Source organism: Chiloscyllium plagiosum, unplaced genomic scaffold (assembly GCF_037043375.1).
Source record: "Chiloscyllium plagiosum isolate Xiang-an unplaced genomic scaffold, Cpla_swu_hap1 HiC_scaffold_40, whole genome shotgun sequence".
Classification (NCBI taxonomy): domain Eukaryota; kingdom Metazoa; phylum Chordata; class Chondrichthyes; order Orectolobiformes; family Hemiscylliidae; genus Chiloscyllium; species Chiloscyllium plagiosum.
Genome location: NW_028270178.1, coordinates 32,423,577 through 32,448,978, shown reverse-complemented (window position 1 = coordinate 32,448,978; position 25,402 = coordinate 32,423,577). Strand labels below are relative to the sequence as shown.

The 25,402-nt window shown below is 48.7% G+C and overlaps 1 protein-coding gene across 1 annotated transcript in view; it reads left to right on the top strand.

Moving 5' to 3' along the window:
• Nucleotides 1-13,549, top strand: part of LOC148138444 (high affinity immunoglobulin epsilon receptor subunit beta-like) — a 42,682-nt gene extending 29,133 nt beyond the window's left edge. Inside the window, exons 5-6 of the mRNA XM_087981718.1 lie at nucleotides 11,085-11,210; nucleotides 12,276-13,549. Of these exons, the coding sequence (XP_087837844.1) occupies nucleotides 11,085-11,192 (108 nt within the window). The 3' untranslated portion in view covers nucleotides 11,193-11,210; nucleotides 12,276-13,549. The remainder of the gene's footprint in view (nucleotides 1-11,084; nucleotides 11,211-12,275) is intronic.
• The last annotated feature ends 11,853 nt before the right edge of the window (nucleotides 13,550-25,402 follow it).

Genomic DNA, 25,402 nt, shown 5'->3' with positions numbered 1-25,402 from the left:
ACCAACCCAACCTCCACTCCCGGCACCTTCCCCTGCAACCACAGGAAATGCAAAACTGCGCCCACACCTCTCCCCTTACTTCCCTCCAAGGCTCCAAGGGATCCTTCCATATCCGTCACAAATTCACCTACACCTCCACACACATCATTACTGCATCCGCTGCACCCGATGTGGCCTCCTCTACATTGGGGAGACAGGCCACCAACTTGCGGAACCTTTCAGAGAACACCTCTGGGACACCCGGACCAACCAACCCAACCACCCTGTGGCTCAACACTTCAACTCCCCCTCCCACTCCACCAAGGACATACAGGTCCTTGGCCTCCTCCATCGCCAGACCATAGCAACACGCCGCCTGGAGGAAGAGCGCCTCATCTTCCGCCTAGGAACTCTCCAACCACAAGGGATGAATGCAGATTTCTCCAGCTTCCTCATTTCCCCTCCCCCCACCTTATCTCAGTCCCAGCCCTGGAACTCAGCACCACCTTCCTAACCTGCAATCTTCTTCCTGACCTCTCCGCCCCCACCCCCTCTCCAGCCTATCACCATCACCTTCACCTCCTTCCACCTATCGTATTCCCAACACCCCTCCCCCAAGTCCCTCCTCCCTACCTTTTATCTTAGCCTGCTGGACACACCTTCCTTATTCCTGAAGAAGGGCTTATGCCCGAAACGTCGATTCTCCTGTTCCCTGGAAGCTGCCTGACCTGCTGTGCTGTTCCAGCAACACATTTTCAGCTCTGATCTCCAGCATCTGCAGACCTCACTTTCTCCCTGCTGTCCAGATAAAGCCTAGTCTCAGTCATGGCAGCCATGAGAACCATTGCTGGTTATTGTAACAACCCATTTGGTTCACTTAAAGTCCTTGAAGGAAGGAAAACGTAACTGGCCCACGTGGGACTCAAGTTCCTCAGCAATGTAGTTGCTTCCTAACTGCCCCCTGTAATGGCCGAGCAATCACTCAGTTCAGCGGTAAATAGGGAAGGACAGCGATTGCTGGCAATGCCCACATCCCATGAAAGAACAAAGAGAAAAATAAACAAATACTTGGCCTTGCCAGTGATGCTCTGATCCCATGGACAATAGAATAGGAAAGGGCACAATATGATTTCCCGAGGAACAGTACTGGGACCCTGACTTCTCTTGATCTGTGCTAAGGCCCTGGATTTAGAGTGCTGGTGCTACAACCTCAAATGTGTCATGAATTATGAGGGGAATAGTGTGAGACTTCAGGAGAACTCGGGCAGGCCTGCGGAATGCGATTTAACGGGGCATGTTTTGGCAGGAAGGTGGTGGAGAAGCAAAGGGGGTGATTGTGAAAGGGTCACAGGAACAGGGGTCAGGGGTTGGTGGGGGGAGGCACAACGGGATTTGGGGATCGGGATGGAGGTGACGTGGTACCTGTTCACAGTTCCTTGACTGTGGCAGAGCAGGGTGACAGAGTAGGGTAAAATAACAGACAAGATCTCCCGAGGCTTGTAAGTGGCTATCCCTATTATTGTCTCAACATTGTCAGGAGGGAGGACTTACTCAGCAGCAATTCTTAAAGGTAACAGCTTGAAACAATAGATATGACACTGTTGAGAAAAATAAGACTTGTGCGGGGGGTGAGGGGATATTTAAAAATAAATAATTGAGGAAGGCCGCTCAAAAGGGTCAATGCAGTCTCCGTTCCAAATTATAACCTTGTCATGAACTGGGCAAAGAAAATTGTCAAAGCTGTATTTGGAATAGAATTCTAAAAAAAATCCTTTCCCATTGGTGTGGGGTTTGACAGCACCACTCAGGATTAACAATCTCACACACATCTACTGAGTGAGTTTTCCCACCTATTCACTGGCATCCTATTAAGATGTGGGAGCAGAACCTTTGACCAGAACATCCAATTAACCTGAAAGTTAGACAGAAAGGGGCTGGCTTGCCTGGGAAGCAGTTGGAGAAGGTTCACTACAGACTGATTCTTGGTCTGAAGGTTTCTTTCTTAAGCAGAATGGTTGAGTAGGGAATCCAGAACGAGAATCTGGAACTAGGGGACGTTGTTTCAGAATAAGACAGAGAAATTTCTTCATATCATAGAGATACCACAACACCACCATTAAGACAGAGAAGCAGAGGAATACCATTCAGCCCCTTGAGTGTGCTCTGCTATCCAGTGAGGTCATGGCTGATCTGATAATCCTCAACTCCACTTCTCTGCCTTTCCCCTTCACTCCTTTCCTGATTTAAAATCTGTCTCTCTCAACCATGAATTTACTCCACAATCCAGCCCTCTGCAGTAAATAATTCCACAGATTCACTGACATTCCACCTCATCTCTGTCTTAAATGTGCAACCCCTTACTCTGAGATTATGTCCTCTGGTCCTAGACCCTCCCACAAGGGGAAACAACCTCTCCACATCTGAACTGGGGATGCTGGAAATCTTAAACAAAAGCAGAAAGGCCTGGAGAAACTCAGCAGGTCTGGCAGCGTCTGTACAGTCATAAAAACAGTTAAAGAGAGTCCTGAGACCTTCTGTTCATTCTCTCTACAGTTGACGCCAGACCTGCTGACATTCTCCAGCACTTTCTGTGTTTCTCTCCACATTTATCCTGTCAAGCCCCTAAGAATCTTATATAAAAAAAGCGATGATAAGGCTTTATATCAGTCTCATCCAACCTTTTCACAGGGAGTGAGGGAAAACATGTCCATTTTTCACACACACAGGGAGTGTGGTTGAGCAAGTTTCAGAAAGATAAGATTTGCCAAAAGATTAAACATGACATTTGACCTCCCCACTGCCAAAATAAAAGCAATCTCAATCAATAAATTGATCATTTCAATGAGTAATTAATCAAGTTGTCCATTTTACAGAGTGGCAAGCAGCTTGCCTGGCCTTTGATGTCAGCAAGTAGAGCTGGGAAAGAGAGAGACAGACAGGGGAAAGGGAGGGGTCTGAGGCTTAGCCAAGCTTTTGGGTCATACTGTGTTGGCATCTGGGTGAGCACAATGTGAGCTGGCCTCGGTGGAATTTGTCTGAAAGTTGTTATCAGAAGCAGGTTTCCTTCCTACCTTGGCATTTCCCCTTTTCTGGCCTAGTGGATAGGTTTTGGATTGGGAGAGAAGGAGGGGGTTGCAAGGAGAATGAGGGGGAGGATGGGAATGTGTGTCACTCAATCTCAGAGTTTGCACACCCACTGCCTCCCTCTCACACTGCCCCTCCCTCCCCCACCAGCCTCATACTCTCCTTGTCTCCCTCCCTTTGACACGGTCTCCCCTCCCTCCCTCACATTCCCTCAGCCTCCCTCAAGCACATTCTCCACTTCCCTCCCACCCTGCACAGCCCCTCCCCGGCCGTCTCCCTCGCAAAAACTCTCTGCATCGGTCTCACCCCTCTCCCTCTCGTTCCTTCACTCTCTCTTTCCCCTTCCCTCCTGCTTTTCCCTCTGACTCTCTTCCTCACATGCTGTCACTCCTCTGCTACCTCCCTTAGTCTGAAGGACGTGCACATCCCTGTGGCTCGGGACACCCTCACCACCACTCTGATCGTGGTTCTTCGGCGTTCCTTTGCCTGCACGGTTAGGCCAGAGCCGTGTTTTCCACCCAAACCATTCGTTGACCAAGGCCTCACTCTCCGTGACCACTGGCACACACCTGGGGAGAGTGTCTTTCCACAGGCTACCCTGGCAAACATCCCATCTCATGCGCACTCTGCACTGCACAGGCCTGAACCTAAACTAAGTGACTCCTGCCTGCGTCGCTCTCTGTTCCTTTTATCAAAGGCCACGTGTGCCCTTGCATTTGCTGATGGTGGACTAACCAATGTGTTTCTCAGCCGTCAAAGTGGGAGAGAAACGTGCGGTTGATTGGAGCAGTATCTGCTGACAGAATCATCCGATCTTCCTTCCTGGACTTGGAGTCATGGTGACACTCTTTGTAGCCTTTGGTGGGTTCCCTGTCAGTCCACTCTGCTTTAGAGAGAGCACAGAAGAGGTTCGTGAGAATGATTCCAAGGGAATGGTGGTGTGATCGATTTCAGAAACTCAACCAGTTCTCGGGGAAGAGAAGGTAGAGGGGAAGTTCGATCAAGACGTTCAAAATCATGAGGGGTCTGGATAGAGTTGTGAGGGAGTCTCCATTCTGGTTGGTGGGGATTGGTGAAAGGAGCAGCGAGGGACACAAGGAGAAAGCTTTTCACTCAGCGAGGGGTTAGGGTCTGGAAGGTGCTGCCTGAGAGTGAGGGGAGGGAGGGTCACTCAGCGAGGGGTTAGGGTCTGGAAGGTGCTGCCTGAGAGTGAGGGGGGAGGGAGGGAGGGTCACTCAGCGAGGGGTTAGGGTCTGGAAGGTGCTGCCTGAGAGTGAGGGGAGGGAGGTAGGGTCTGGAAAGTGCTGCCTGAGAGTGAGGGGAGGGAGGTAGGATCTGGAAAGTGCTGCCTGAGAGTGAGGGGAGGGAGGTAGGGTCTGGAAGGTGCTGCCTGAGAGTGAGGGGAGGGAGGTAGGGTCTGGAAAGTGCTGCCTGAGAGTGAGGGGAGGGAGGTAGGGTCTGGAAAGTGCTGCCTGAGAGTGAGGGGAGGGAGGTAGGGTCTGGAAGGTGCTGCCTGAGAGTGAGGGGAGGGAGGTAGGGTCTGGAAAGTGCTGCCTGAGAGTGAGGGGAGGGAGGTAGGGTCTGGAAGGTGCTGCCTGAGAGTGAGGGGAGGGAGGGTCACTCAGCGAGGGGTTAGGGTCTGGAAGGTGCTGCCTGAGAATGAGGGGAGGGAGGGTCACTCAGCGAGGGGTTAGGGTCTGGAAGGTGCTGCCTGAGAGTGAGGGGAGGGAGGGTCACTCAGCGAGGGGTTAGGGTCTGGAAGGTGCTGCCTGAGAGTGAGGGGAGGGAGGGTCACTCGAGGTGGTAGGGTCTGGAAGGTGCTGCCTGAGAATGAGGGGAGGGAGGGTCACTCGAGGTGGTAGGGTCTGGAAGGTGCTGCCTGAGAGTGAGGGGAGGGAGGGTCACTCAGCGAGGGGTTTAGGTCTGGAAGGTGCTGCCTGAGAGTGAGGGGAGCGAGGGTCAGTCGAGGTGGTAGGGTCTGGAAGGTGCTGCCTAAGAGTGAAGGGGAGGGAGGGTCACTCGACGGCATAGGGTCTGGAAGATGCTGCCTGAGAGTGAGGGGGAGGGAGGGTCACTCAGCGAGGGGTTTAGGTCTGGAAGGTGCTGCCTGAGAGTGAGGGGAGCGAGGGTCAGTCGAGGTGGTAGGGTCTGGAAGGTGCTGCCTAAGAGTGAAGGGGAGGGAGGGTCACTCGACGGCGTAGGGTCTGGAAGGTGCTGCCTGAGAGTGAGGGGGAGGGAGGGAGGGTCACTCGAGGGTGAAGGGTCTGGAAGGAGCTACCTGAGAGTGAGGGGGAGGGAGGGAGGGTCACTCGAGGGCGTAGGGTCTGGAAGGAGCTGCCTGAGAGAGAGGGGGAGGGAGGGAGGGTCACTCGAGGGGGTAGGGTCTGGAAGGTGTTGCCTGAGAGTGAGGGGGAGGGAGTGTCACTCGAGGGGGTAGGGTCTGGAAGGTGCTGCCTGAGGGGGAGGGAGGGAGTGTCACTCGAGGGGGTAGGGTCTGGAAGGAGCTGCCTGAGAGTGAGGGGGAGGGAGGGAGGGTCACTCGAGGGGGTAGGGTCTGGAAGGTGCTGCCTGAGATTGAGAGGGAGGGAGGGAGGATCACTCGAGGGGGTAGGGTCTGGAAGGTGCTGCCTGAGAGTGAGGGGGAGGGAGGGAGGGTCACTCGAGGTGGTAGGGTCTGGAAGGTGCTGCCTGAGAATGAGGGGGAGGAAGGGTCACTCGAGGTGGTAGGGTCTGGAAGTTGCTGCCTGAGAGTGAGGGGGAGGCAGGGTCACTCGAGGGGTTAGGGTCTGGAAGTTGCTGCCTGAGAGTGAGGGGGAGGCAGGGTCACTCGAGGGGTTAGGGTCTGGAAGTTGCTGCCTGAGAGTGAGGGGGAGGAAGGGTCACTCGAGGTGGTAGGGTCTGGAAGGTGCTGCCTGAGAATGAGGGGGAGGGAGGGAGGGTCACTCGAGGTGGTAAGGTCTGGAAGGTGCTGCCTGAGAGTGAGGGGGAGGCAGGGTCACTTGAGTGGTTAGGCTCTGGAAGTTGCTGCCTGAGAGTGAGGGGGAGGCAGGGTCACTCGAGGGGTTAGGGTCTGGAAGTTGCTGCCTGAGAGTGAGGGGGAGGCAGGGTCACTCGAGGGGTTAGGGTCTGGAAGTTGCTGCCTGAGGGGGAGGAGGGAGGGTCACTCGAGGGGTTAAGGTCTGGAAGTTGCTGCCTGAGAGTGAGGGGGAGGCGGGTTAATCGAGGGGTTAGGGTCTGGAATTTGCTGCCTGAGAGTAAAGGGGAGACAGGGTCAACCGAGGCTTTGAAAAGGGAGTGAAATCATAAACAAACCAGATGAACATGGAAAAGAAGTTGGCCATTAGCTGCTCTTTTCTTCAATAAGATCCGATTCTAACTTCAACTCTCCATTCCTGCATATCCCCGATAATCTTTCATCCCCTTGGCAATTAAGAATCTATCAAACTCTTTCTTAAAATATTTAAGGACTCAGAATCCACTGACCTTTGAGGAAAGGAATTCCAAAGACTCTCAGCCTCTTAAAATAAAGAATCTTCCCTCATCTCCCTCTTAAGTATTTTTAAATTATGAAACTCTAGTTCTAGAATTAGAACTCTCCTAAACTCCAGATACACGCCTAGTCTCTCTAACCTTTACTGATAAGGCAGTCTGCTCATTCCAGGTATCAATCTAGTCAACTTTCTCTGAACTGCTTCCAATGCATTAACATCTTCTCACTTCTGTAAACATATATATTTTTATAGGTATATGTACATCTGTTTATATATGGCTTCATTCAGAGGCTCACTGAAGATGTTACCTTTTATGATGACGAAACGTCTGGAGACGAACCTTCCAGCTCAGCGAGCAAACCTACATCCATATACACACACACACATAGCAAGAGAGAGGTCAAAGTGAACATAGACCCGTTAGAAAGAGAGTCGAGGGAGATAGTAATGGGGAACAAGAACAGTTAATCAGATATATTGCATCAGTGGAAGATATTCAGAACATCCCACTAACCTTATTGAGTTCTTCCAGAAGGTGAGAAAACAGGTGGATGAAGGTAAAGTGGTTGATGTGGTATATATGGATTTCAGTAAGGCATTTGATAAGGTTCCACACAGTAGGCTATCGCACAAAGTACGGAGTTTCGGGGTGAAGGTGATTTAGCGGTTTGGATCAGAAATTGGCTCACTGAAAGAAGACAGGGGGTGGTGGGTGATGGGAAATGTTCATCCTGGAGCTCAGTTACCAGTGGTGTATCACAAGGATCTATTTTGGGGCCACTGCTGTTTGTCATTTTATAGGCAGGGTTGTGGATAGTGCTGAAGGATGTTGTGGATCACAGAGGGACATAGATAAGCTGCAGAGCTGGGCTGAGAAGTGGCAAATGGAGTTTAATGCGGAAAAGTGTGAGGTAGTTCACTTCAGAAGAAATAACAAGAATGCAGAATACTGGACTAATGGTAAAATTCTTGGCAGTGTAGATGAACAGAAAGATGTCCAGGTGCATAAATCCCTGAAAGTTGTCGCCCAGGTTGATAGAGTTGTTAAGAAAGCATATGGTGTGTTGGCAATTATTGGTAGGAGGATTGAGTTTCGGAGCCATGAGGTCATGCTTCAGCTGTACAAGACACAGGTAAGGCTGTACTTGGAGTATTGTGTACAGTTCTGGTCACCGCATTACAGGAAGGATGTGGAGGCTTTGGAAAGGGTTCAGAGGAGATTTACTGGGATGTTGCCTGGTATGGAGGGAAGATCTTACAAGGAAAGGCTGAGGGAACTGAGGCTGTTTTCGTTGGAGAGAAGAAGGTTGAGAGGTGACTTAATCGAGACATATAAGATAATCAGAGAGTTAGATAGGGTGGGCAGGGAGAGCCTTTTTCCTGGGATGGTGATGGCTAACACAAGGGGACACGGCTTTAAATTGAGGGGTGATAGATTTCAGACAGATATCAGGGGTAGTTTCTTCTCTCAGAGGGTAGTAGGGGGGGTGGAACGGCCTGCCTGTAATAGTACTAGACTCGCCCACATTAAGGGCATTGAACAGACATATGTATAATAACGGAATGGTTTAGGTTAGATGGGCATTAGATTATTTTCACAGGTCGGCGCAACATTGAAGGCTGTTCTATATTGTAAAGTAAAGATCATGGGCGAGGAATGATTATTAGAGAAGTAGTCTTATCCAAGCGACTGGGACTAAAGGCAGATTGGCCATGATGGTCTCCATCCTACAATCCAGGAAGAAGTATCTATCGACTTTGTGGATGCACTGGTTGTAAATTTACAAAAAAACCTTGGATCCTGGAGAAGTACCAGAGAATTGGAAACCTGCCGGTGTGAAACATCTCTTCAAAAAGGGAAGGAGGCAAATATTATGTAACCCCAGGCCAATTGGCATGGCATGTACTGTGGGAAAACTGTTAGAATCAATACTCAAGGAAGCCGCACATTTGGAAAATCATAACCCAGTCAAGCAGAACCAGCGTGGCTTTATGAAAAGGAAACCGTGGTCTGACTATTTATTAGAGCTTTTCGAAGTCTCAACCAGAGTGGATAGAGGGGAACCAGTCAATGCATTGTATTTGGCCTTCCAGAAAGTTAAGTCAGAAGAGCCCATGGTATTGGAGGCAGTGTATTGGCGTGGATAGTGACTTGGCTCATGGGCAGCAAACAGTGAGCAGGGAGAATGGGTTGCTTTTCAGACTGGGAACCTGTAACCAATGGGGTTCCACGGGAATCAGGGCTGGGACAGTAACTGTTCATGACACAGATCAACCACTCGGAGGAAGGAAGTGAATATACTGTTGCCTGATTTGCAGATGGCACAAAGGTAAGCAGCAAGACAAGTTTCCAGAGATATTGATAGGTCAGCTAAGTGGGCAGAAAGTTAACCAACAGAGTATAATGTGGGAAAATGTGATGCTGTTCATTTTGGAAAGGCGAAGGATAAAGCAGTTATTATTTAAACGGAGAGAAACTACAGAAAGCTGCAACACAAAGGGACTTGGCGGTTCTAGTGCACAAACCACAGAAAACTAGTACACAGGGGCAACAGGTAACCTGGAACGGTAATGGAATGCTGGCCCTTCTTTCAAGGGGTTGGAGTTATAAGGGTAGAGGAGTCTTACTGCAACTGTACAAGGTGTTAGTGAGACCACATCTGGAATATAATGAGCACCTATGGGTCCCTTATTTAAGGAAAGTTTGTATTGAATTGGAGGCAGTTCAGAGAAGGTTCACTAGGGTGATCCCTGGTACAGGATGATTGTCTTATCAGCAAAGATTAAACAGGTTGGGATTCACTCACTGGAGTTTAGGAGAATGAGAGGTGACCTTATTGAAACCTACCAGGTTCTTATGGGGCCTGACAGGGTCAATGCTGAGAGGGTGTTTCCCCATGTGGGAGAGTCTCAGAATAAAAGGGGCACCAATTTAAGACTGAGATGAGGAGAAATTTCATTTTTCAGAGGTATGGGAGTCTTTGCATTCCCTCCAATGGAGAGCTGACTCACTGTGTATATTTAAGGCTGACCTGGATAGGTTCTTGGCCAGTTGGAGAATCGAGGGTTATGGAGAAAGGGGAGGAAAATAGATGTGAGGAATTTCGGGTCAGCTATGATCCTATTGAATGGTAGAGCGGGCTTGAGGGTTCACGATACCCACTCTTGTTTGTGTTTCTTATGGTCTTCTGTATGTATGGTGATCAGTAGTGCACACAGTACTCCAGATGCAGTCTCTCCAGTCTCCAGTAAAACTGAAGCATAACTTTCCTACTCTTGCATCCAATCCCCTTCCCAATAAGAAGGCATTTAGCACGCTTGTCTTCATTGCTTAGATCTTGGGACGTCATGTTGAGGTTGTATAAGAGGCCAGTTTTGGAGTATTGTATACAGTTCTGGTCACCCTGCTATCGAAACAATATTATTAAATTGGAGGGGGTTCAGAAAAGATTTACCAGGATGTTGCGGGGACTGGAGATTTGAGTAATGGGGAGAGTCTGGGACATGCACTGGAGCGTAGGAGGTTGAGGGGTGATCATATAGAGGTTTATGAAATCATGCAGGGCATAGATGAGGTGAATAGCAAAAGCCTTTACCCTTGGGGTAGGGCAGTTCAAAACTAAGGGCCATATTTTTAAGGGGAGAGGAGGAAGATTTAAAAGGGACTTGAGGGATAGCTTTTTCAGAGGGTGGGTTGTATTAGATTACTTACAGTGTGGAAACAGGCCCTTCTGCCCAACAAGTCCACATCGACCTGCCGAAGCGTAACCCACCCAGACCCATTCCCCTACATTTACCCCTTCATCTAACACTAGCATGGCCAATCCACCTAACCTGCACATTTTTGGACTGTGGGAGGAAACCCACGCAGACACGGGGAGAATGTGCAAACTCCACACAGACAGTCACCTGAGGCGGGAATTGAACCCGGGTCTCTGGCGCTGTGAGGCAGCAGTGCTAACCACTGTACCACCCACAAAGAAAACGTGCAAACTCCACACAGATAGTCACCTGAGGCTGGAATCGAACCCAGGTCCCTGCCACTGTGGAGGCAGTAGTGCTAACCACTGAGCCAACGTGTCACATTGTATGTGACATGAACTACCAGAGGAAGTGGTGGATGCAGGTGCAGTGACATTTAAAAGACATTTGTACAGGTACATGAACAGGAAAGGTTTAGGGGGGATATGGGCCAAATGCAGGCAAGTCTGACTAGGTCAGTTTGGGAAACTTGGTCAGCATGGACGAGTTGAACCTAGGGGTCTGTTTCCATGCTGTATGGCTCTCTGACTTTTTCCTGACACTTGCTGCACCTGCATCCTAACCTTCTATGATTCACGCACTTGGATGACTTATGTTCTGTCACCATTGGCAAGGCAAAGGTCAGAGAGTTGTTGAAAGACTTTATTTTGTGTTATAACTGCTGTCTTATCTAGTCTTGGCACTCACAGTAATACACAATACTCGAGCTGAGGCCTAAGCAGTGATTTACTGAGGTGTTTGATTTATTTCTATATCTTTGTTTTGTAGAACGCAGCAATTGCAATAACATCAATGCTGATGATTTTTGCACTGACTTCAATGGTCATATCTTTTGCGATTTTTGTTCTCCACTGTAAGCATGTCCTTCGATCCTGAGTGGCTCTCAGTTATCTGGTAAGAACAGTTGCTGATCATTCAGTCACTGGAACTCACACAAAAATATCAAGACATTCATTCTCACACATAAGTACATAAGATGTGTGTACATGTGTTCATACATGTACACATTCAAACATGCACATTTACACAGACACATAAAGACACCCACATCTACACATCCTCTCACACACATATGAACCGCAGGAATTCTTCTGGTAGTGTTCACGTCACATTTATACACCAAAAGAAAGTGAGGGCTGCAGATGCTGGAGATCAGGGTGGTGCTGGAAAAGCACAGCAGGTCAGGCAGCATCCGAGGAGCAGGAGAACCAATGTTTCGGGAATAAGCTCTTCATTAGGAACCTGCTGAAGAGTTTATGCCAGAAACATTGATTCTCCTGCTCCTTGGGTGCTTTTCCAGCACCACCCTGTCAACATTTGCACACTGGCATATACATGGGCACACACATGCGTCCACACTCACAAGCACACATATACCCTTGTACACACCCTCACACTCTGATAAATACACTAGCTGGAATTAAAAGGCGGTGATTGTGATGGTGAAACTATCATTGATTGTTATCTGGTTCAGGAATATCCTGTAGAGTAGGAATTCTGCCATCCTCACCTGGTGCGGCCTGTGTGTGGATTCAGACCCACAGCAGTTTGGTCGACTTTTAACTGCCCTCAGAAATGGCCCAGCAAGTCACTCAATTCTACCAAATGGTGGCAGAAAAGGACTGAAACTAGACGGAACACCCAGCATTGGCCGAGACACCGGCACCAGCCGTGGGAAACTCATCCATTCTACACAACCCTTGCTCGGAGTGGAGTCCTGGTCAGATTCAGATAAAGGATATCTAGCCCTCTGGAGCCAACATATCCGTCCTCAATTCCCAGTTCCAGGCTTTGTTACTCCTGACATAATCTATCCGGTGTTCTGTTTTACCAGAACAAGACATCAGCTACTTTATGATCCAGGGCTAACACTCTGTCAGGTTTTTGAATATATTCTGGATCTGTTTTGCTATCATTACAAAAGTAATAACTTATTTTCTTTTGCAAATTAATTTTCAGGTGGCAGACTTCTCTCACGTTAATCCATTAAAAGACAGAAGCTTGTTCCATGCTGCAGAGAGATGTTATGAGATGGTGGAGCTTTAACATTATCATCCTTTACTTTCAGATTATGCCTTGATCCTTGTCCCATCCACCTCCCTTTCTGTAACCTACTTCCTACCTCTCAACCCTCCCTATTTCTGTTCCCTCATCCAGCCCCTACACCCCTCCCTATCTCTGTGACCCCCTCCACACCCAACACATCTCCCTATCTCTGTAACCCCCTCCAGCCCCGACATCCCCTCCCTATCTCGGTAACCTCCTCCAGCCCCCACACCCCCTTCTAATCTCTGTACCCACACCAGCCCCTACACACCCTCCCTATTTCTGTAACATCCTCCAGCCCCTCCCTACCTCTGTAATCCGCTCCAGCTCCTATACCCCCTCCCTATCTCTGTAACCCCCTCCAGCCCCTACATCCCCTCCCTATCTCTGTACCCCCACCAGCCCCTACACCCCCTCCCTGTCTCTGTAACCCACCCCAGCCACTACACCCCCACCCTATCTCTGTCACCCCACTCCAGCCCCTACACCTCCTCCCTATCTCTGTAACCACCTCCAGCCCCTACACTCCCTCCCTATCGCTGTAACCCTCTCCAGCCCCCACACCCCCTCCCCATCTCTGTAAATCCTTACATCCCCTCCCTATCTCTGTAACCCCCTCCAGCCCATATACCCCTCACTATCTCTGTAAACCCCTCCAGCCCCTACACCCCCTCCCTATCTCTGTAACCCCCCCCCAGCCACTACACCCCCACCCTATGTCTGTCACCCCCCTCCAGCCCCTACACCTCCTCCCTATCGCTGTAACCCCCTCCAGCCCCCACACCCTCTCCCTATCTCTGTAAATCCCTCCAGTCCCTCCCTGTCTCTATAATCCCCTCCAGTCCCTACACCCCCTCCCTATCTCTGTAACCCCCTCCAGTCCCTACACCCCCTCCCTATCTCTGTAACTCCATCCAGCCCCTACACACCTCCCTATCTCTGAAAAAGCCCTCCAGTCCCTCCCTGTGTCTATAATCCCCTCCAGCTACTACACCCCCTCCCTATCTCTGTAACCCGCTCCAGCCCCTACACCCCCTCCCTATCTCTGTAACCCCCCTCCAGCCCCTACACCCCCTCCCTGTCTCTGTAACCCCCTCCAGCCCCTACACCCCCTCCCTATCTCTGTAACCCCCCTCCAGCCCCTACACCTCCTCCCTATCTCTGTAACCCCCCTCCAGCCCCTACACCCCCTCCCTATCTCTGTAACCCCCCTCCAGCCCCTACACCCCCTCCCTATCTCTGTAACCCCCCTCCAGCCCCTACACCCCCTCCCTATCTCTGTAACCCCCGTCCAACCCTACACCCCCTCCCTATCTCTGTAACCCCCCTCCAACCCCTACACCCCCTCCCTATCTCTGTAACCCCCCTCCAGCCCCTACACCCCCTCCCTATCTCTGTAACCCCCCTCCAGCCCCTACACCTCCTCCCTATCTCTGTAACCCCCTCCAGCCCCTACACCCCCTCCCTATCTCTGTAACCCCCTCCAGCCCCGACCCCCCCCTCCCTTTCTCTGTAACCCCCTCCAGCCCCTACACCCCCTCCCTATCTCTGTAACCCCCCTCCAGCCCCTACACCCCCTCCCTATCTCTGTAACCCCTTCCAGCCCCTACACCCCCTCCCTATCTCTGTAACCCCCTCCCTATCTCTGTAACCCCCTCCAGCCCCTACACCCCCTCCCTATCTCTGTAACTCCCTCCAGCCCCTACACCCCCTCCCTATCTCTGTAACCCCCTCCAGCCCCTACACCCCCTCCCTATCTCTGTAACCCCCCTCCAGCTCCTACACCCCCTCCCTATCTCTGTAACCCCCTCCAGCCCCTACACCCCCTCCCTATCTCTGTAACCCGCTCCAGCCCCTACACCCCCTCCCTATCTCTGTAACCCGCTCCAGCCCCTACACCCCCTCCCTATCTCTGTAACCCCCCTCCAGCCCCTACACCCCCTCCCTATCTCTGTAACCCCCTCCAGCCCCTACACCCCCTCCCTATCTCTGTAACCCGCTCCAGCCCCTACACCCCCTCCCTATCTCTGTAACCCCCTCCAGCCCCTACACCCCCTCCCTATCTCTGTAACCCGCTCCAGCCCCTACACCCCCTCCCTATCTCTGTAACCCGCTCCAGCCCCTACACCCCCTCCCTATCTCTGTAACCCCCCTCCAGCCCCTACACCCCCTCCCTATCTCTGTAACCCCCTCCAGCCCCTACAACTCTCTCTCTGTCCCGATATATGTTTCCACACCTTTACCTATTTCTGGAACCTCCAGTAACTCCGAGATCTCTGTGCTTCTCCAATTCCTTGAATCTCTCCCGAGTTTAATCACTCCTCCATTGGATGGCCTCCTTCCAGCTGCGGGAGCCTCTAAGGTCTGGCATTCCCTCCCGGAACCTCTCCACCTCCTTCTGCCTTCAAACCCTTCCGCCTTTGACCCTGTTCTTGGTCACCCATTGTAGAATTTCATGTAGCTTAGCGTTAAAATACTCATGTTCATTTATACTCCGGTGAAGCTGTTATTGAATCTTTTAACTGTGTCCGTGTTGTATAAATGCAAACTGTTTTGTAAAATACTTGCTGTTGCTGGAATTTGAAACAGATTAAATGTTTGCCCAGTTGCTGAGGGTGGTCTGTCTCTATTTGAAATATTAAAGTTGCATGTGTGGAGATATGAAATCTGTCACCTAAGTAAGGGTTTGATTAGACACAAAGTTACATCAAAACAAACCGAGCAGCCCAGCATAACCTTCAAGGTATCGAACCCATCCCAAATTTAAATTCTTCTCCCACTGCCTGACTTACCACATCCTGGGGCTCCTCTCTCCTGAGAAAATGAAAGAAACTGGAAAGGGTTCAGAAAAGATTTACAAGGATGTTGCCAGGGTTGGAGGATTTGAGCTACAGGGAGAGGCTGAACAGGCTGGGGCTGTTTTCCCTGGAGCGTCGGAGGCTGAGGGGTGATCTTACAGAGGTTTACAAAATCATGAGGGGCATGGATTGGATAAATAGATAAAGTCTTTTCCCTGGGGTCGGGGAGTCCAGAACTAGAGGGGCATAAGTTTAGGGTGAGAGGGGAAAGATATAAAAGAGACCTAAGGGGCAACTTTTTCACCCAGAGGGTGGTACGTGTATGGAATGAGCTGCCAGAGGATGTGGTGGGGGCTGGTACAATTACAACATTTAAGAGGCATTTGGATGGGTATATGGATAGGAAGGGTTTGGAGGGATATGGGCCGGGTGCTGGCAGGTGGAACTAGATTGGGTTGGGATATCTGGTCGGCATGGACGGGTTCTATAGTTGGTGTTCTTTGTAGTTTTTTGGTAGTAATAGTTGTTTATAGTTATGACAGAGTAGTTGTATATATAGTTTTTCGATTCTATGAATTTTTATTTACTTATGCTCGGCTCTTTGTAAGCAGAGTTCTCCTTCTGAGGGGTTCAAAGGTGTCTGAAAGGGCTAAGTGTCTTATTAAATGGTGCACCTGGAACATTAAGGGAAGTCATTCGCCTATTAAAAGGAAAAAAGTGCTTTCTAGCCTTAAGAGGGAAAGGGTTGATATCGCTTTGTTACAGGAAACCCATCTTGATGATGGGGAACATCTGAAATTACAACAGGGGGGTTATGACCGGGTATACTTTTCAACCTTTACTACTAAAAGTAGGGGAGTGGCAGTACTTATCCAGAAAAATCTTCCGTTCACATTATTAGAGCAGGTGAAAGATGAGCAGGGACGGTTTGTGATACTTAAAGCCCTGATACATGGGGAGGAATATGGCATTTTAAACGTCTACTGCCCTCCGGCGCATCCCCTCACATTTTTGATTAGTGCTTTCTGTAAGTTGAGTGCTTTTGGAACATGGTACATTTTGATAGGGGGGGGGGGATTTTAATTGTCTTTTGAATCCGACAGTGGACAGGATGCCTTGTGGGCCCCCAACTATTTCTTCGCAGGCCAAACAGGTGGTCGACTTATGCGAGGAGTTGGAGTTGGTGGATATTTGGAGATGTCTTCACCCTACAGGCAGGGACTTCACCTTTTTTTTCAAACCTACATAAATGTCACACGAGGATTGACCACTTTCTGGCTCCCTTGGCCCTTATGGGTTGTAAAATTGGGAGTATAGCTATCTCTGATCACGCGGCGGTATATTTGGAGGTTAAGGCCAAGAGTGAGGGGCTAGGTTTGCGGCACTGGTGTTTGAACCACTTTCTCCTTAAGGATTCCAAATTTGTGGAATACTTTTTGAAGGAGTTTCATGAATTCTTGACTATCAACTCAGGCACGGCTAGTAGTCCGTCCATGCTATGGGAGACCACTAAGTCCTTTGCTAGGGGATTAGCTATTTCCTGTTCGTCTAGCTGGAAACGACAGAAGGAGGAACAGCAGCGTCTACTTGAGACGCGGTTGAAAGCTGCGGAGGCAGCACATTTTGCGCGGCCTCCGGTGACTAAGCTACAGCGGATCACGGTCCTTCGGGCTGCCTTGAATTCAATATTGACACAAAATTTGCAAAGAAAGAACTTGCTTTTGCTAGACAGAGGCTGTTCGAACATGGGGATAGGCCAGGGAAGTATTTAGCGTACCTGACAAGGAAAAGACGTTCTCCCCAATCCATTACTGCAATCAGAGACAGCGCCGGGGTCCTTACATACGATGCTAAAAAGATTAATGAGGCTTTTCGGAGCTTTTACTCTGAAGGTTGTGAAGACAGGAGGGCTAAAATGGAGACCTTTTTTAAGAACCTGGGGACAGGCCTCTCTCCTTAATGCCCCCTTGACAGTTCAGGAAATACAGGAGGCAGCTAGGCAACTTCAGAGTGGGAAAGCGCCTGGCCCTGATGGTCTCCCGGGTGAGTTTTATAAGGAGTTTATAGGGATTCTGTCAGGGTCGACGTTGGAGAGGTACAATCACTCCTATATGCATGAACGCCTACCACTATCTTTGAGAGAAGCTAATATTTCCTTAATTCTTAAGAAGGGGAAGGTTCCTGAGCATTGTGCCTCACACAGGCCCATCTCTCTATTAAATTCAGACTTCAAGATTCTGTCCAAGATCCTGGCGCTAAGATTGGAAAGGGTGTTGCCCCATATTATTAAAGTGGACCACACAGGCTTTATAAGGGGCCGTAGATCCTCTAATAATATTAGAAGGTTGCTGAATATGCTCCAAGTTTGTCAGCAACAATCGATTCAGGGGGTTGGTGATTTCCTTAGATGCAGTGAAAGCATTTGACCGGGTGGAATGGCCGTATCTTTTTTATGTCTTAGAACAGTTTGGGTTGGGTGTGGTTTTTGCTCGGAGGGTGGAGGTTTTATATCGCCACCCTCTGGCCACAGTCATCACCAATGGGGTGAAGTTTGTGAATTTTACGATTGGTAGGGGTAGTTGGCAAGGCTGCCCCCTCTCACCGTTGTTGTTTACGTTGGTGATAGACCGCTGGCAGAATGTCCACATAACCGCTCCAGAAGTGGGATCGAGGGGACACAAGGTTACACTGTATGCGGATGATGTCCTTTTGTTTTTATCGATCCCGATCACATCCATACCCCATTCGATACAATCTATCAATTCATTTGGGGCTATTTCAGGATATAAGATTAACTTTACAAAATCGGAGGCTGTGCCTTTGGGGAACCTTAAGGATGTGCCAGAGGTTGAAGGTGGCCCTAAGTTCCCTTTTAGGTGGTCACGGGCAGGGTTCTGATACCTAGGCATTTTTATTACCCCCAAGCCTGATCTGTTATTTCGGACCAACTTTGCTCACTTGCTCAACAATATTAGGCAAGATCTCCAGAGATGGGAGGCTCTTCCAATTTCATGGCTGGGCCGAATATCTCTCATTAAGATGAATGTTCTTCCTCGTTTGCTTTATCCCGTGCGTATTCTCCCTATAATGTTTCCCAGGTCAACGCTGCGGAAGCTTATGGGGTGGTTTGGTTCCTTTGTCTGGCATCGTGGGCGGCTCCTCATCAAACTTACTAAATTGCAGTTGCCTCATGGAGGGGGAGGAGTTGATTTCCCAGATATCAGGAGGTATCAATTGAGTTCCCTGCTGTCCTTTGTCTGTGATTGGGTAGGTAACGATCCAAACTCAATATGGCTGGATATTGAGGCCTCTCAGGCAAAGTGCCCTTTTATTAACCTGTTGCTCATGGATAAGATGAGGACAGTTATGGATCACTGCCGGAACCCCATTGTCATTAGTTTGGCCAAGCCTTGGAAGGCGATGCGTCAGAGTGAAGGTTGTTTATCCAAGACTTCGTCACTTACACCTATAGTTGGCATGCCAGGGTTCCAACCAGGGATGATGGACTCAGGGTTCAAACTATGGGCAGTGAGAGGAGTTTCTAGTTTGGGAGACTTGTTTGAGGGGGAGGTTATGATGTCTTTTGAGCAACTGAGCTGCAAATATGAGTTGCCCAGCAGAGATCTTTTCCGTTCTTTTCAGGTTAGGGATTTCATCCAGAAGAAGACTACGCTTCTCGCTAAGCCCTATAAGCCTGATACAGAGAGGTTGTTGCTACGTTCCACAGCACCCTTTCGGTTAGTGCCCTCTATCGCCTGCTGGGTGGCAGGGCCTGGCAGGATATTAATCGGTTATGTGAGGTCTGGGAGCAAGAGCTGGGAGTGGAGATCTCTCCTGAAACATGGGAGAACATATGGGAGAATACTCGAAAGATCTCAGTCTGTAACAGGACACACGCGACGCAGTGAAAGATTCTGCACTGGGCTCATCTGGCACCAGACCGTCTGGTGAAGTTTAAAAAAGGGGCATCTTCAGTCTGCCCCAAATGTAAAATAAGTGAAGGTACTCTTACCCATTGCTCCGGACATGCCACAGGCTCCGTGTTTACTGGAGCGCTATGGCGGGAGAGACAGGGAGGGTATTGAGGACTGAAGTCAAAGTAGACCAGATATCTCTCCTCTTAGCTCTACCGAATTTACCATCTTTAGACGGGCATGGGAAGAAATTATTTAATATTCTTGCATACTGTGCACGGTAGAATATTCTGATGAACTGGGTGTCTGAGAACCCGCCAGGCTGGCTGGGATGGCAGAAATTAATTATGGAGCACATTCCCTTGGACTTTTTCACAAACATGGTGCACCACACAACAGACAATTGTTATAAGACATGGCAGCCCTACTTGAGTTATTTGGATATAGATTTATCAGTTATCCTAACTAGGGCGTTTGGTTAACCAGGATGATTAGATTTGTCAAGCCCCTGGAGGGGGTCTCCCGAGTTAATACGGGGATGTATACAATGCTCCCATTCCTTTGTTTGGGAGCTTTGCGCTGAGCATAGCTGTTCTGTATTTTGTGTTTTGTTGGTTTTTTTTTGCTTTTCTTTCTTTTTTTGGTGTTGCTTTGCACAGTGTTAGGGTTTGCTTTGTATTATAGAGTAGGTTAGTAGTTAGTAGTAGTGGTATTGTAATTTGTGGGTTTTTTTTCTTTTTATTATACTGATATTTGTGATTGATTGTTATTTTCAATAATTTTATATGTTTGCAAAATTTTTTAAAATTGCTAATAAATATATTTACAAAAAAAATCACATAACACCAGGTTATAGTCCAACAGGTGTATTTGGAAGCTCTAGCTTTTGGAGCGCTGCTCCTTCATCGGGTGGTTGTGGCCGAGCAGAGGCTGATTGCTAAGTTCCGTACCATAGGGAGGGCCTCAACAGGGACGTTGGGTTCATGTCACACTACAGGTGACCACATTACACTATACACACACACACACACAGACGGACACACACACAAAGACACATACACACACACAGATGGGGACACACACACAGACGGACACACACACAGAGACACATATACACACACAGATGGGGACACACAGACACAGACAGATACACACACAGAGACACATATACACACACAGACGGGGACACACACACACAGGCGGACACACACACACACACATCCAGACACACACACAGAGACACACACACACACAGACGGGGACACACACAGATGGGAACACAGATACAGACAGGTTCACACAGACACACACACACAGACACAGACGGGGACACACAGACACACACACACAGACGCACACACAGACACACAGAGACACACACATACGCAGATGGGAACACAGACAGGGACACACAGAGACACACACACACAGACACACACACACATACACAGACACACACAGACGCACACACAGACACACACATACACACACGGGGACACACAGACACACACACACAGACGCACACACAGACACACAGAGACACACACATACACAGATGGGAACACAGACAGGGACACACAGAGACACACACACACAGACACACACACACATACACAGACACACACATACACAGACACACACAGACGCACACACAGACACACACATACACACATGGGGACACACAGACATACACACACACACACATATACACACACACACATACACACACAGATGGGGACACACAGACAGGGACATACAGAGACACACACACACAGACACACACATACACAGACACACACATACACAGACACACACACACAGACACAGACATACGCAGACACACACACACAGACACACACATACACAGACACACACACATAGGCACCACAACCGCCTGATGGAGTAGCAGTACTTCGAAAGCTAGTGCTTCCAAATAAACCTGTTGGACTATAGCCTGGTGTTGTGTGATTTTTAACTTTGTCCACCCCAGTCCAACACCAGCATCTCAAAATCATGGCTTCTTTGTTAGAGAGAGACAGATGACTGGTGGTGGTTTAAGTTGAAGGTCACCATTGCCTTGGGAGGGGAGAGGTTGAGAAGCCTTCAGGCCTCGATATCAGGGCATGACTACCTCCTTCTATATGAATTACCCAGCCCCTGACCCCAAAGTACTGCCATGCTTTCAGCACATCAACTCATTTTCACCCATGCCCAACACCCTGACCCCCCGATCAAGTGTCTTCCCTGGTTTACTCTCAACAATTCCTATGTCTGCTCAGGGTTCAGAAGAGATTGATCAGGATCTTGCCGGGTACGGAAGCCTTGCGTTATAAAGTCAGGCTGGATAGGCTGCGATGATTTTCAGTGGAGCGTCGGAGGTTGAGAGGTGATCTGATAGAAGTTTATAAAATAATGAGAGGTATAGATAGAGTTAGCGGTAGGTGTCTTCGCCCTCGGATGGGGGATTTCAAAACTAGGGGGCACCTTCTTAAGGTGAGAGGAGGGATTTAAAAAAGACGTAAGATACAAATGTTTTACACAGAGGGTGGTCCGCATGTGGAATGGCTCCTTGAAAGTGGAGTCGCAGGTAGATAGGATAGTGAAGAAGGCGTTTGGTATGCTTTCCTTTATTGGTCAGAGTATTGAGTACGGAGTTGGGAGCTCATGTTGGGGCTGTACAGGACATTGGTTAGGCCACTGTTGGAATATTGTGTGCAATTCTGGTCTCCTTCCTATCGGAAAGATGTTGTGAAACTTGAAAGGGTTCAGAAAAGATTTACAAGGATGTTGCCAGGGTTGGAGGGTCTGAGCTACAGGGAGAGGCTGAACAGGCTGGGGCTGTTTTCCCTGGAGTGTCAGAGGCTGAGGGGTGACCTTATAGAGGTTTACAAAATTATGAGGGGCATGGATAGGAGTGGGGGAGTCCAGAACTAGAGGGCATAGATTTATGTGCGAGGGGAAAGATATAAAAGAGACCTAAGGGGCAACTTTTCACACAGAGGGTGGTACGTGTTTGGATTGAGCTGCCAGAGGAAGTGGTGGAGGCTGGTATAATTGCAATATTTAAGAGGCATTTGGATGGGTATATGGATAGGAAGGGTTTGGAGGGATATGGGCCGGGTGCTGGCAGGTGGGACTAGATTGGGTTGGGATTTCTAGTCGGCATGAATGGGTTGGACCAATGGGTTTCCGTGCTGTACATCTCTATGACTCTATGACTCCTGAGAAGGTGGTGGATGTGCGTCCAATTACAATGTATGAAAGACATAAATAGAAAAGGTTAAGAGGGATATTGGCCAGGAGCAGGCAGATGGGACTAGTTTAGTTTGGGATTATGTTCAGCATGGACTGGTTGGGCTAAAGGGTCTGTTTCCACGCTGTATGATTCAATGACTCTGTGCTCTGTCTCCACCCACCTGCTCACTCCTTATCTCCCCCTCCCCCTCCCAACCAACCCCCTGTCATCAGCCGAGATGCCACGTTTCCCTCACTATCAATTCTGAACAAGGGGCACTGGATTCGAAACAGTTACCTCTGTTTTCCCTTCGCAGATGCTGCCAGACTTGCTGAGGTTCTCCAGCAGTTTTTGATTTTTGTTTTACTTACCTTAAGACAGTGCCTGGTTCTCGATCCGTTAGAGTCATAGAGTCATAGAGTCATAGAGTCATAGAGTCATACAGTCATACAGTCATAGAGTCATAGAGTCATAGAGTCATACAGTCATACAGTCATACAGTCATAGAGTCATAGAGTCATAGAGTCATAGAGTCATAGAGTCATACAGTCATACAGTCATACAGTCATACAGTCATACAGTCATAGAGTCATAGAGTCATAGAGTCATACAGTCATACAGTCATAGAGTCATAGAGTCATACAGTCATACAGTCACAGAGTCATAGAGTCATAGAGTCATAGAGTCATACAGTCATACAGTCATACAGTCACAGAGGCATAGAGTCATACAGTCATAGAGTCATACAGTCACAGAGTCATAGAGTCATACAGTCATACAGTCATACAGTCATACAGTCATAGAGTCACACAGTCATACAGTCATACAGTCATAGAGTCATACAGTCATACAGTCATACAGTCACAGAGTCACAGAGTCATACAGTCATACAGTCATACAGTCATAGAGTCATACAGTCATACAGTCATAGAGTCATACAGTCATACAGTCATACAGTCATACAGTCATACAGTCATAGAGTCATAGAGTCATAGAGTCATACAGTCATACAGTCATACAGTCATACAGTCATACAGTCATAGAGTCATAGAGTCATAGAGTCATACAGTCATAGAGTCATACAGTCATACAGTCATACAGTCATAGAGATGTACAGCAGGGAAACAGACCCTTCGGTCCAACCCGTCCATGCCGACCCAGATGTCCCAACCCAATCTAGTCCCACCTGCCAGCACCCGGCCCATATCCCTCCAAACCCTTCCTATCCATATCCCCATCCAAATGCCTCTTAAATGCTGTCATTGTACCAGCCCCCACCACATCCTCTGGCAGCTCATTCCACACACGTACCACCCTCTGGGTGAAAAGGTTGCCCCTTAGGTCCCTTTTATATCTTTCCCCTCTCACCCTAAACCTATGCCCCTCTAGTTCTGGACTCCCTGGCCCCAGGGAAAAGACTTTGCATGTTTACCCTATCCATGCCCCTCATAATTTTATAAAACTCTATAAGGTCACCCCTCAGCCTCCGATGCTCGAGGGAAAACAGCCCCAGCCTGTTCAGCCTCTCCCTGTAGCTCAAATCCTCCAACCCTGGCAACATCCTTGTAAATCTTTTCTGAACCCTTTCAAGTTTCACAACATCTCTCCGATAGGAAGGAGACCAGAATTGCACGCAATATTCCAACAGTGGCCTAACCAATGTCCTGTACAGCCGCAACATGACCTCCCAACTCCTGTACTCAATACTCTGACCAATAAAAGAAAGCATACCAAACGCCTTCTTCACTATCCTATCTACCTGTGACTCCACTTTCAAGGAGCTATGAACCTGCACTCCAAGGTCTCTTTGTTCAGCAACACTCCCTAGGACCTTACCATTAAGTGTATAAGTCCTGCTAAGATTTGCTTTCTCAAAATGCAGCCCCTGACATTTATCTGAATTAAACTCCATCTGCCACTTCTCAGCCCATTGGCCCATCTGATCAAGATCCTGTTGTAATCTGAGGTAACCCTCTTCGCTGTCCACTACACCTCCAATTTTGTTGTCATCTGCAAACTTACTAACTGTACCTCTTATGCTCGCACCCGTATCATTTATGTAAATGACAAAACGTGGAGGACCCAGCACCGATCCTTGTGGCACTCCACTGGTCACAGGCCTCCAGTCTGAAAAACAACCCTCCACCACCACACTCTGTCTTCTACCTTTGAGCCAGTTCTGTATCCAAATGGCTAGTTCTCCCTGTATTCCATGAGATCTAACCTTGCTAATCAGTCTCCCATGGGGAACCTTGTCGAACGCCCTACTGAAGTCCATATAGATCACATCTACCGCTCTGCCCTCATCAATCTTCTTTGTTACTTCCTCAAAAAACTCAATCAAATTTGTGAGACATGATTCCCCATGCACAAAGCCATGTTGACTATCCCTAATCAGTCCTTGCCTTTCCAAATACATGTACATCCTGTCCTTCAGGATTCCCTCCAACAACTTGCCCACCACCGAGGTCAGGCTCACTCGTCTATAGTTCCCTGGCTTATCCTTACCGCCCTTCTTAAAGAGTGGCACCACGTTTGCCAACCTCCAGTCTTCCTGCACCTCACCTGTGACTATCGATGATACAAATATCTCAGCAAGAGGCCAGCAATCACTTCTCTAGCTTCCCACAGAGTTCTCGGGTACACCTGATCAGGTCCTGGGCATTTATCCACTTTTAACCGTTTCAAGACATCCAGCACTTCCTCGTCTGTAATATGGACATTTTGTAAGATGTCACCATCTATTTCCCTACGGTCTATGTCTTCCATATCCTTTTCCACAGTAAATACTGATGCAAAATATTCATTTAGTATCGCCCCCATTTTCTGAGGCTCCACACAAAGGCCGCCTTGCTGATCGTTGAGGGGCCCTATTCTCTCCCTAGTCATCCTTTTGTCCTTAATATATTTGTAAAAACTCTTTGGATTCTCCTTAATTCTATTTGCCAAAGCTATCTCATGTCCCCTTTTTGACCTCCTGATTTCCCTCTTAAGTATACTCCTCCTGCCTTTATACTCTTCTAAGGATTCACTCGATCTATCCTGTCTATACCTGACATATGCTTCCTTCTTTTTCTTAACCAAATCTTCAAT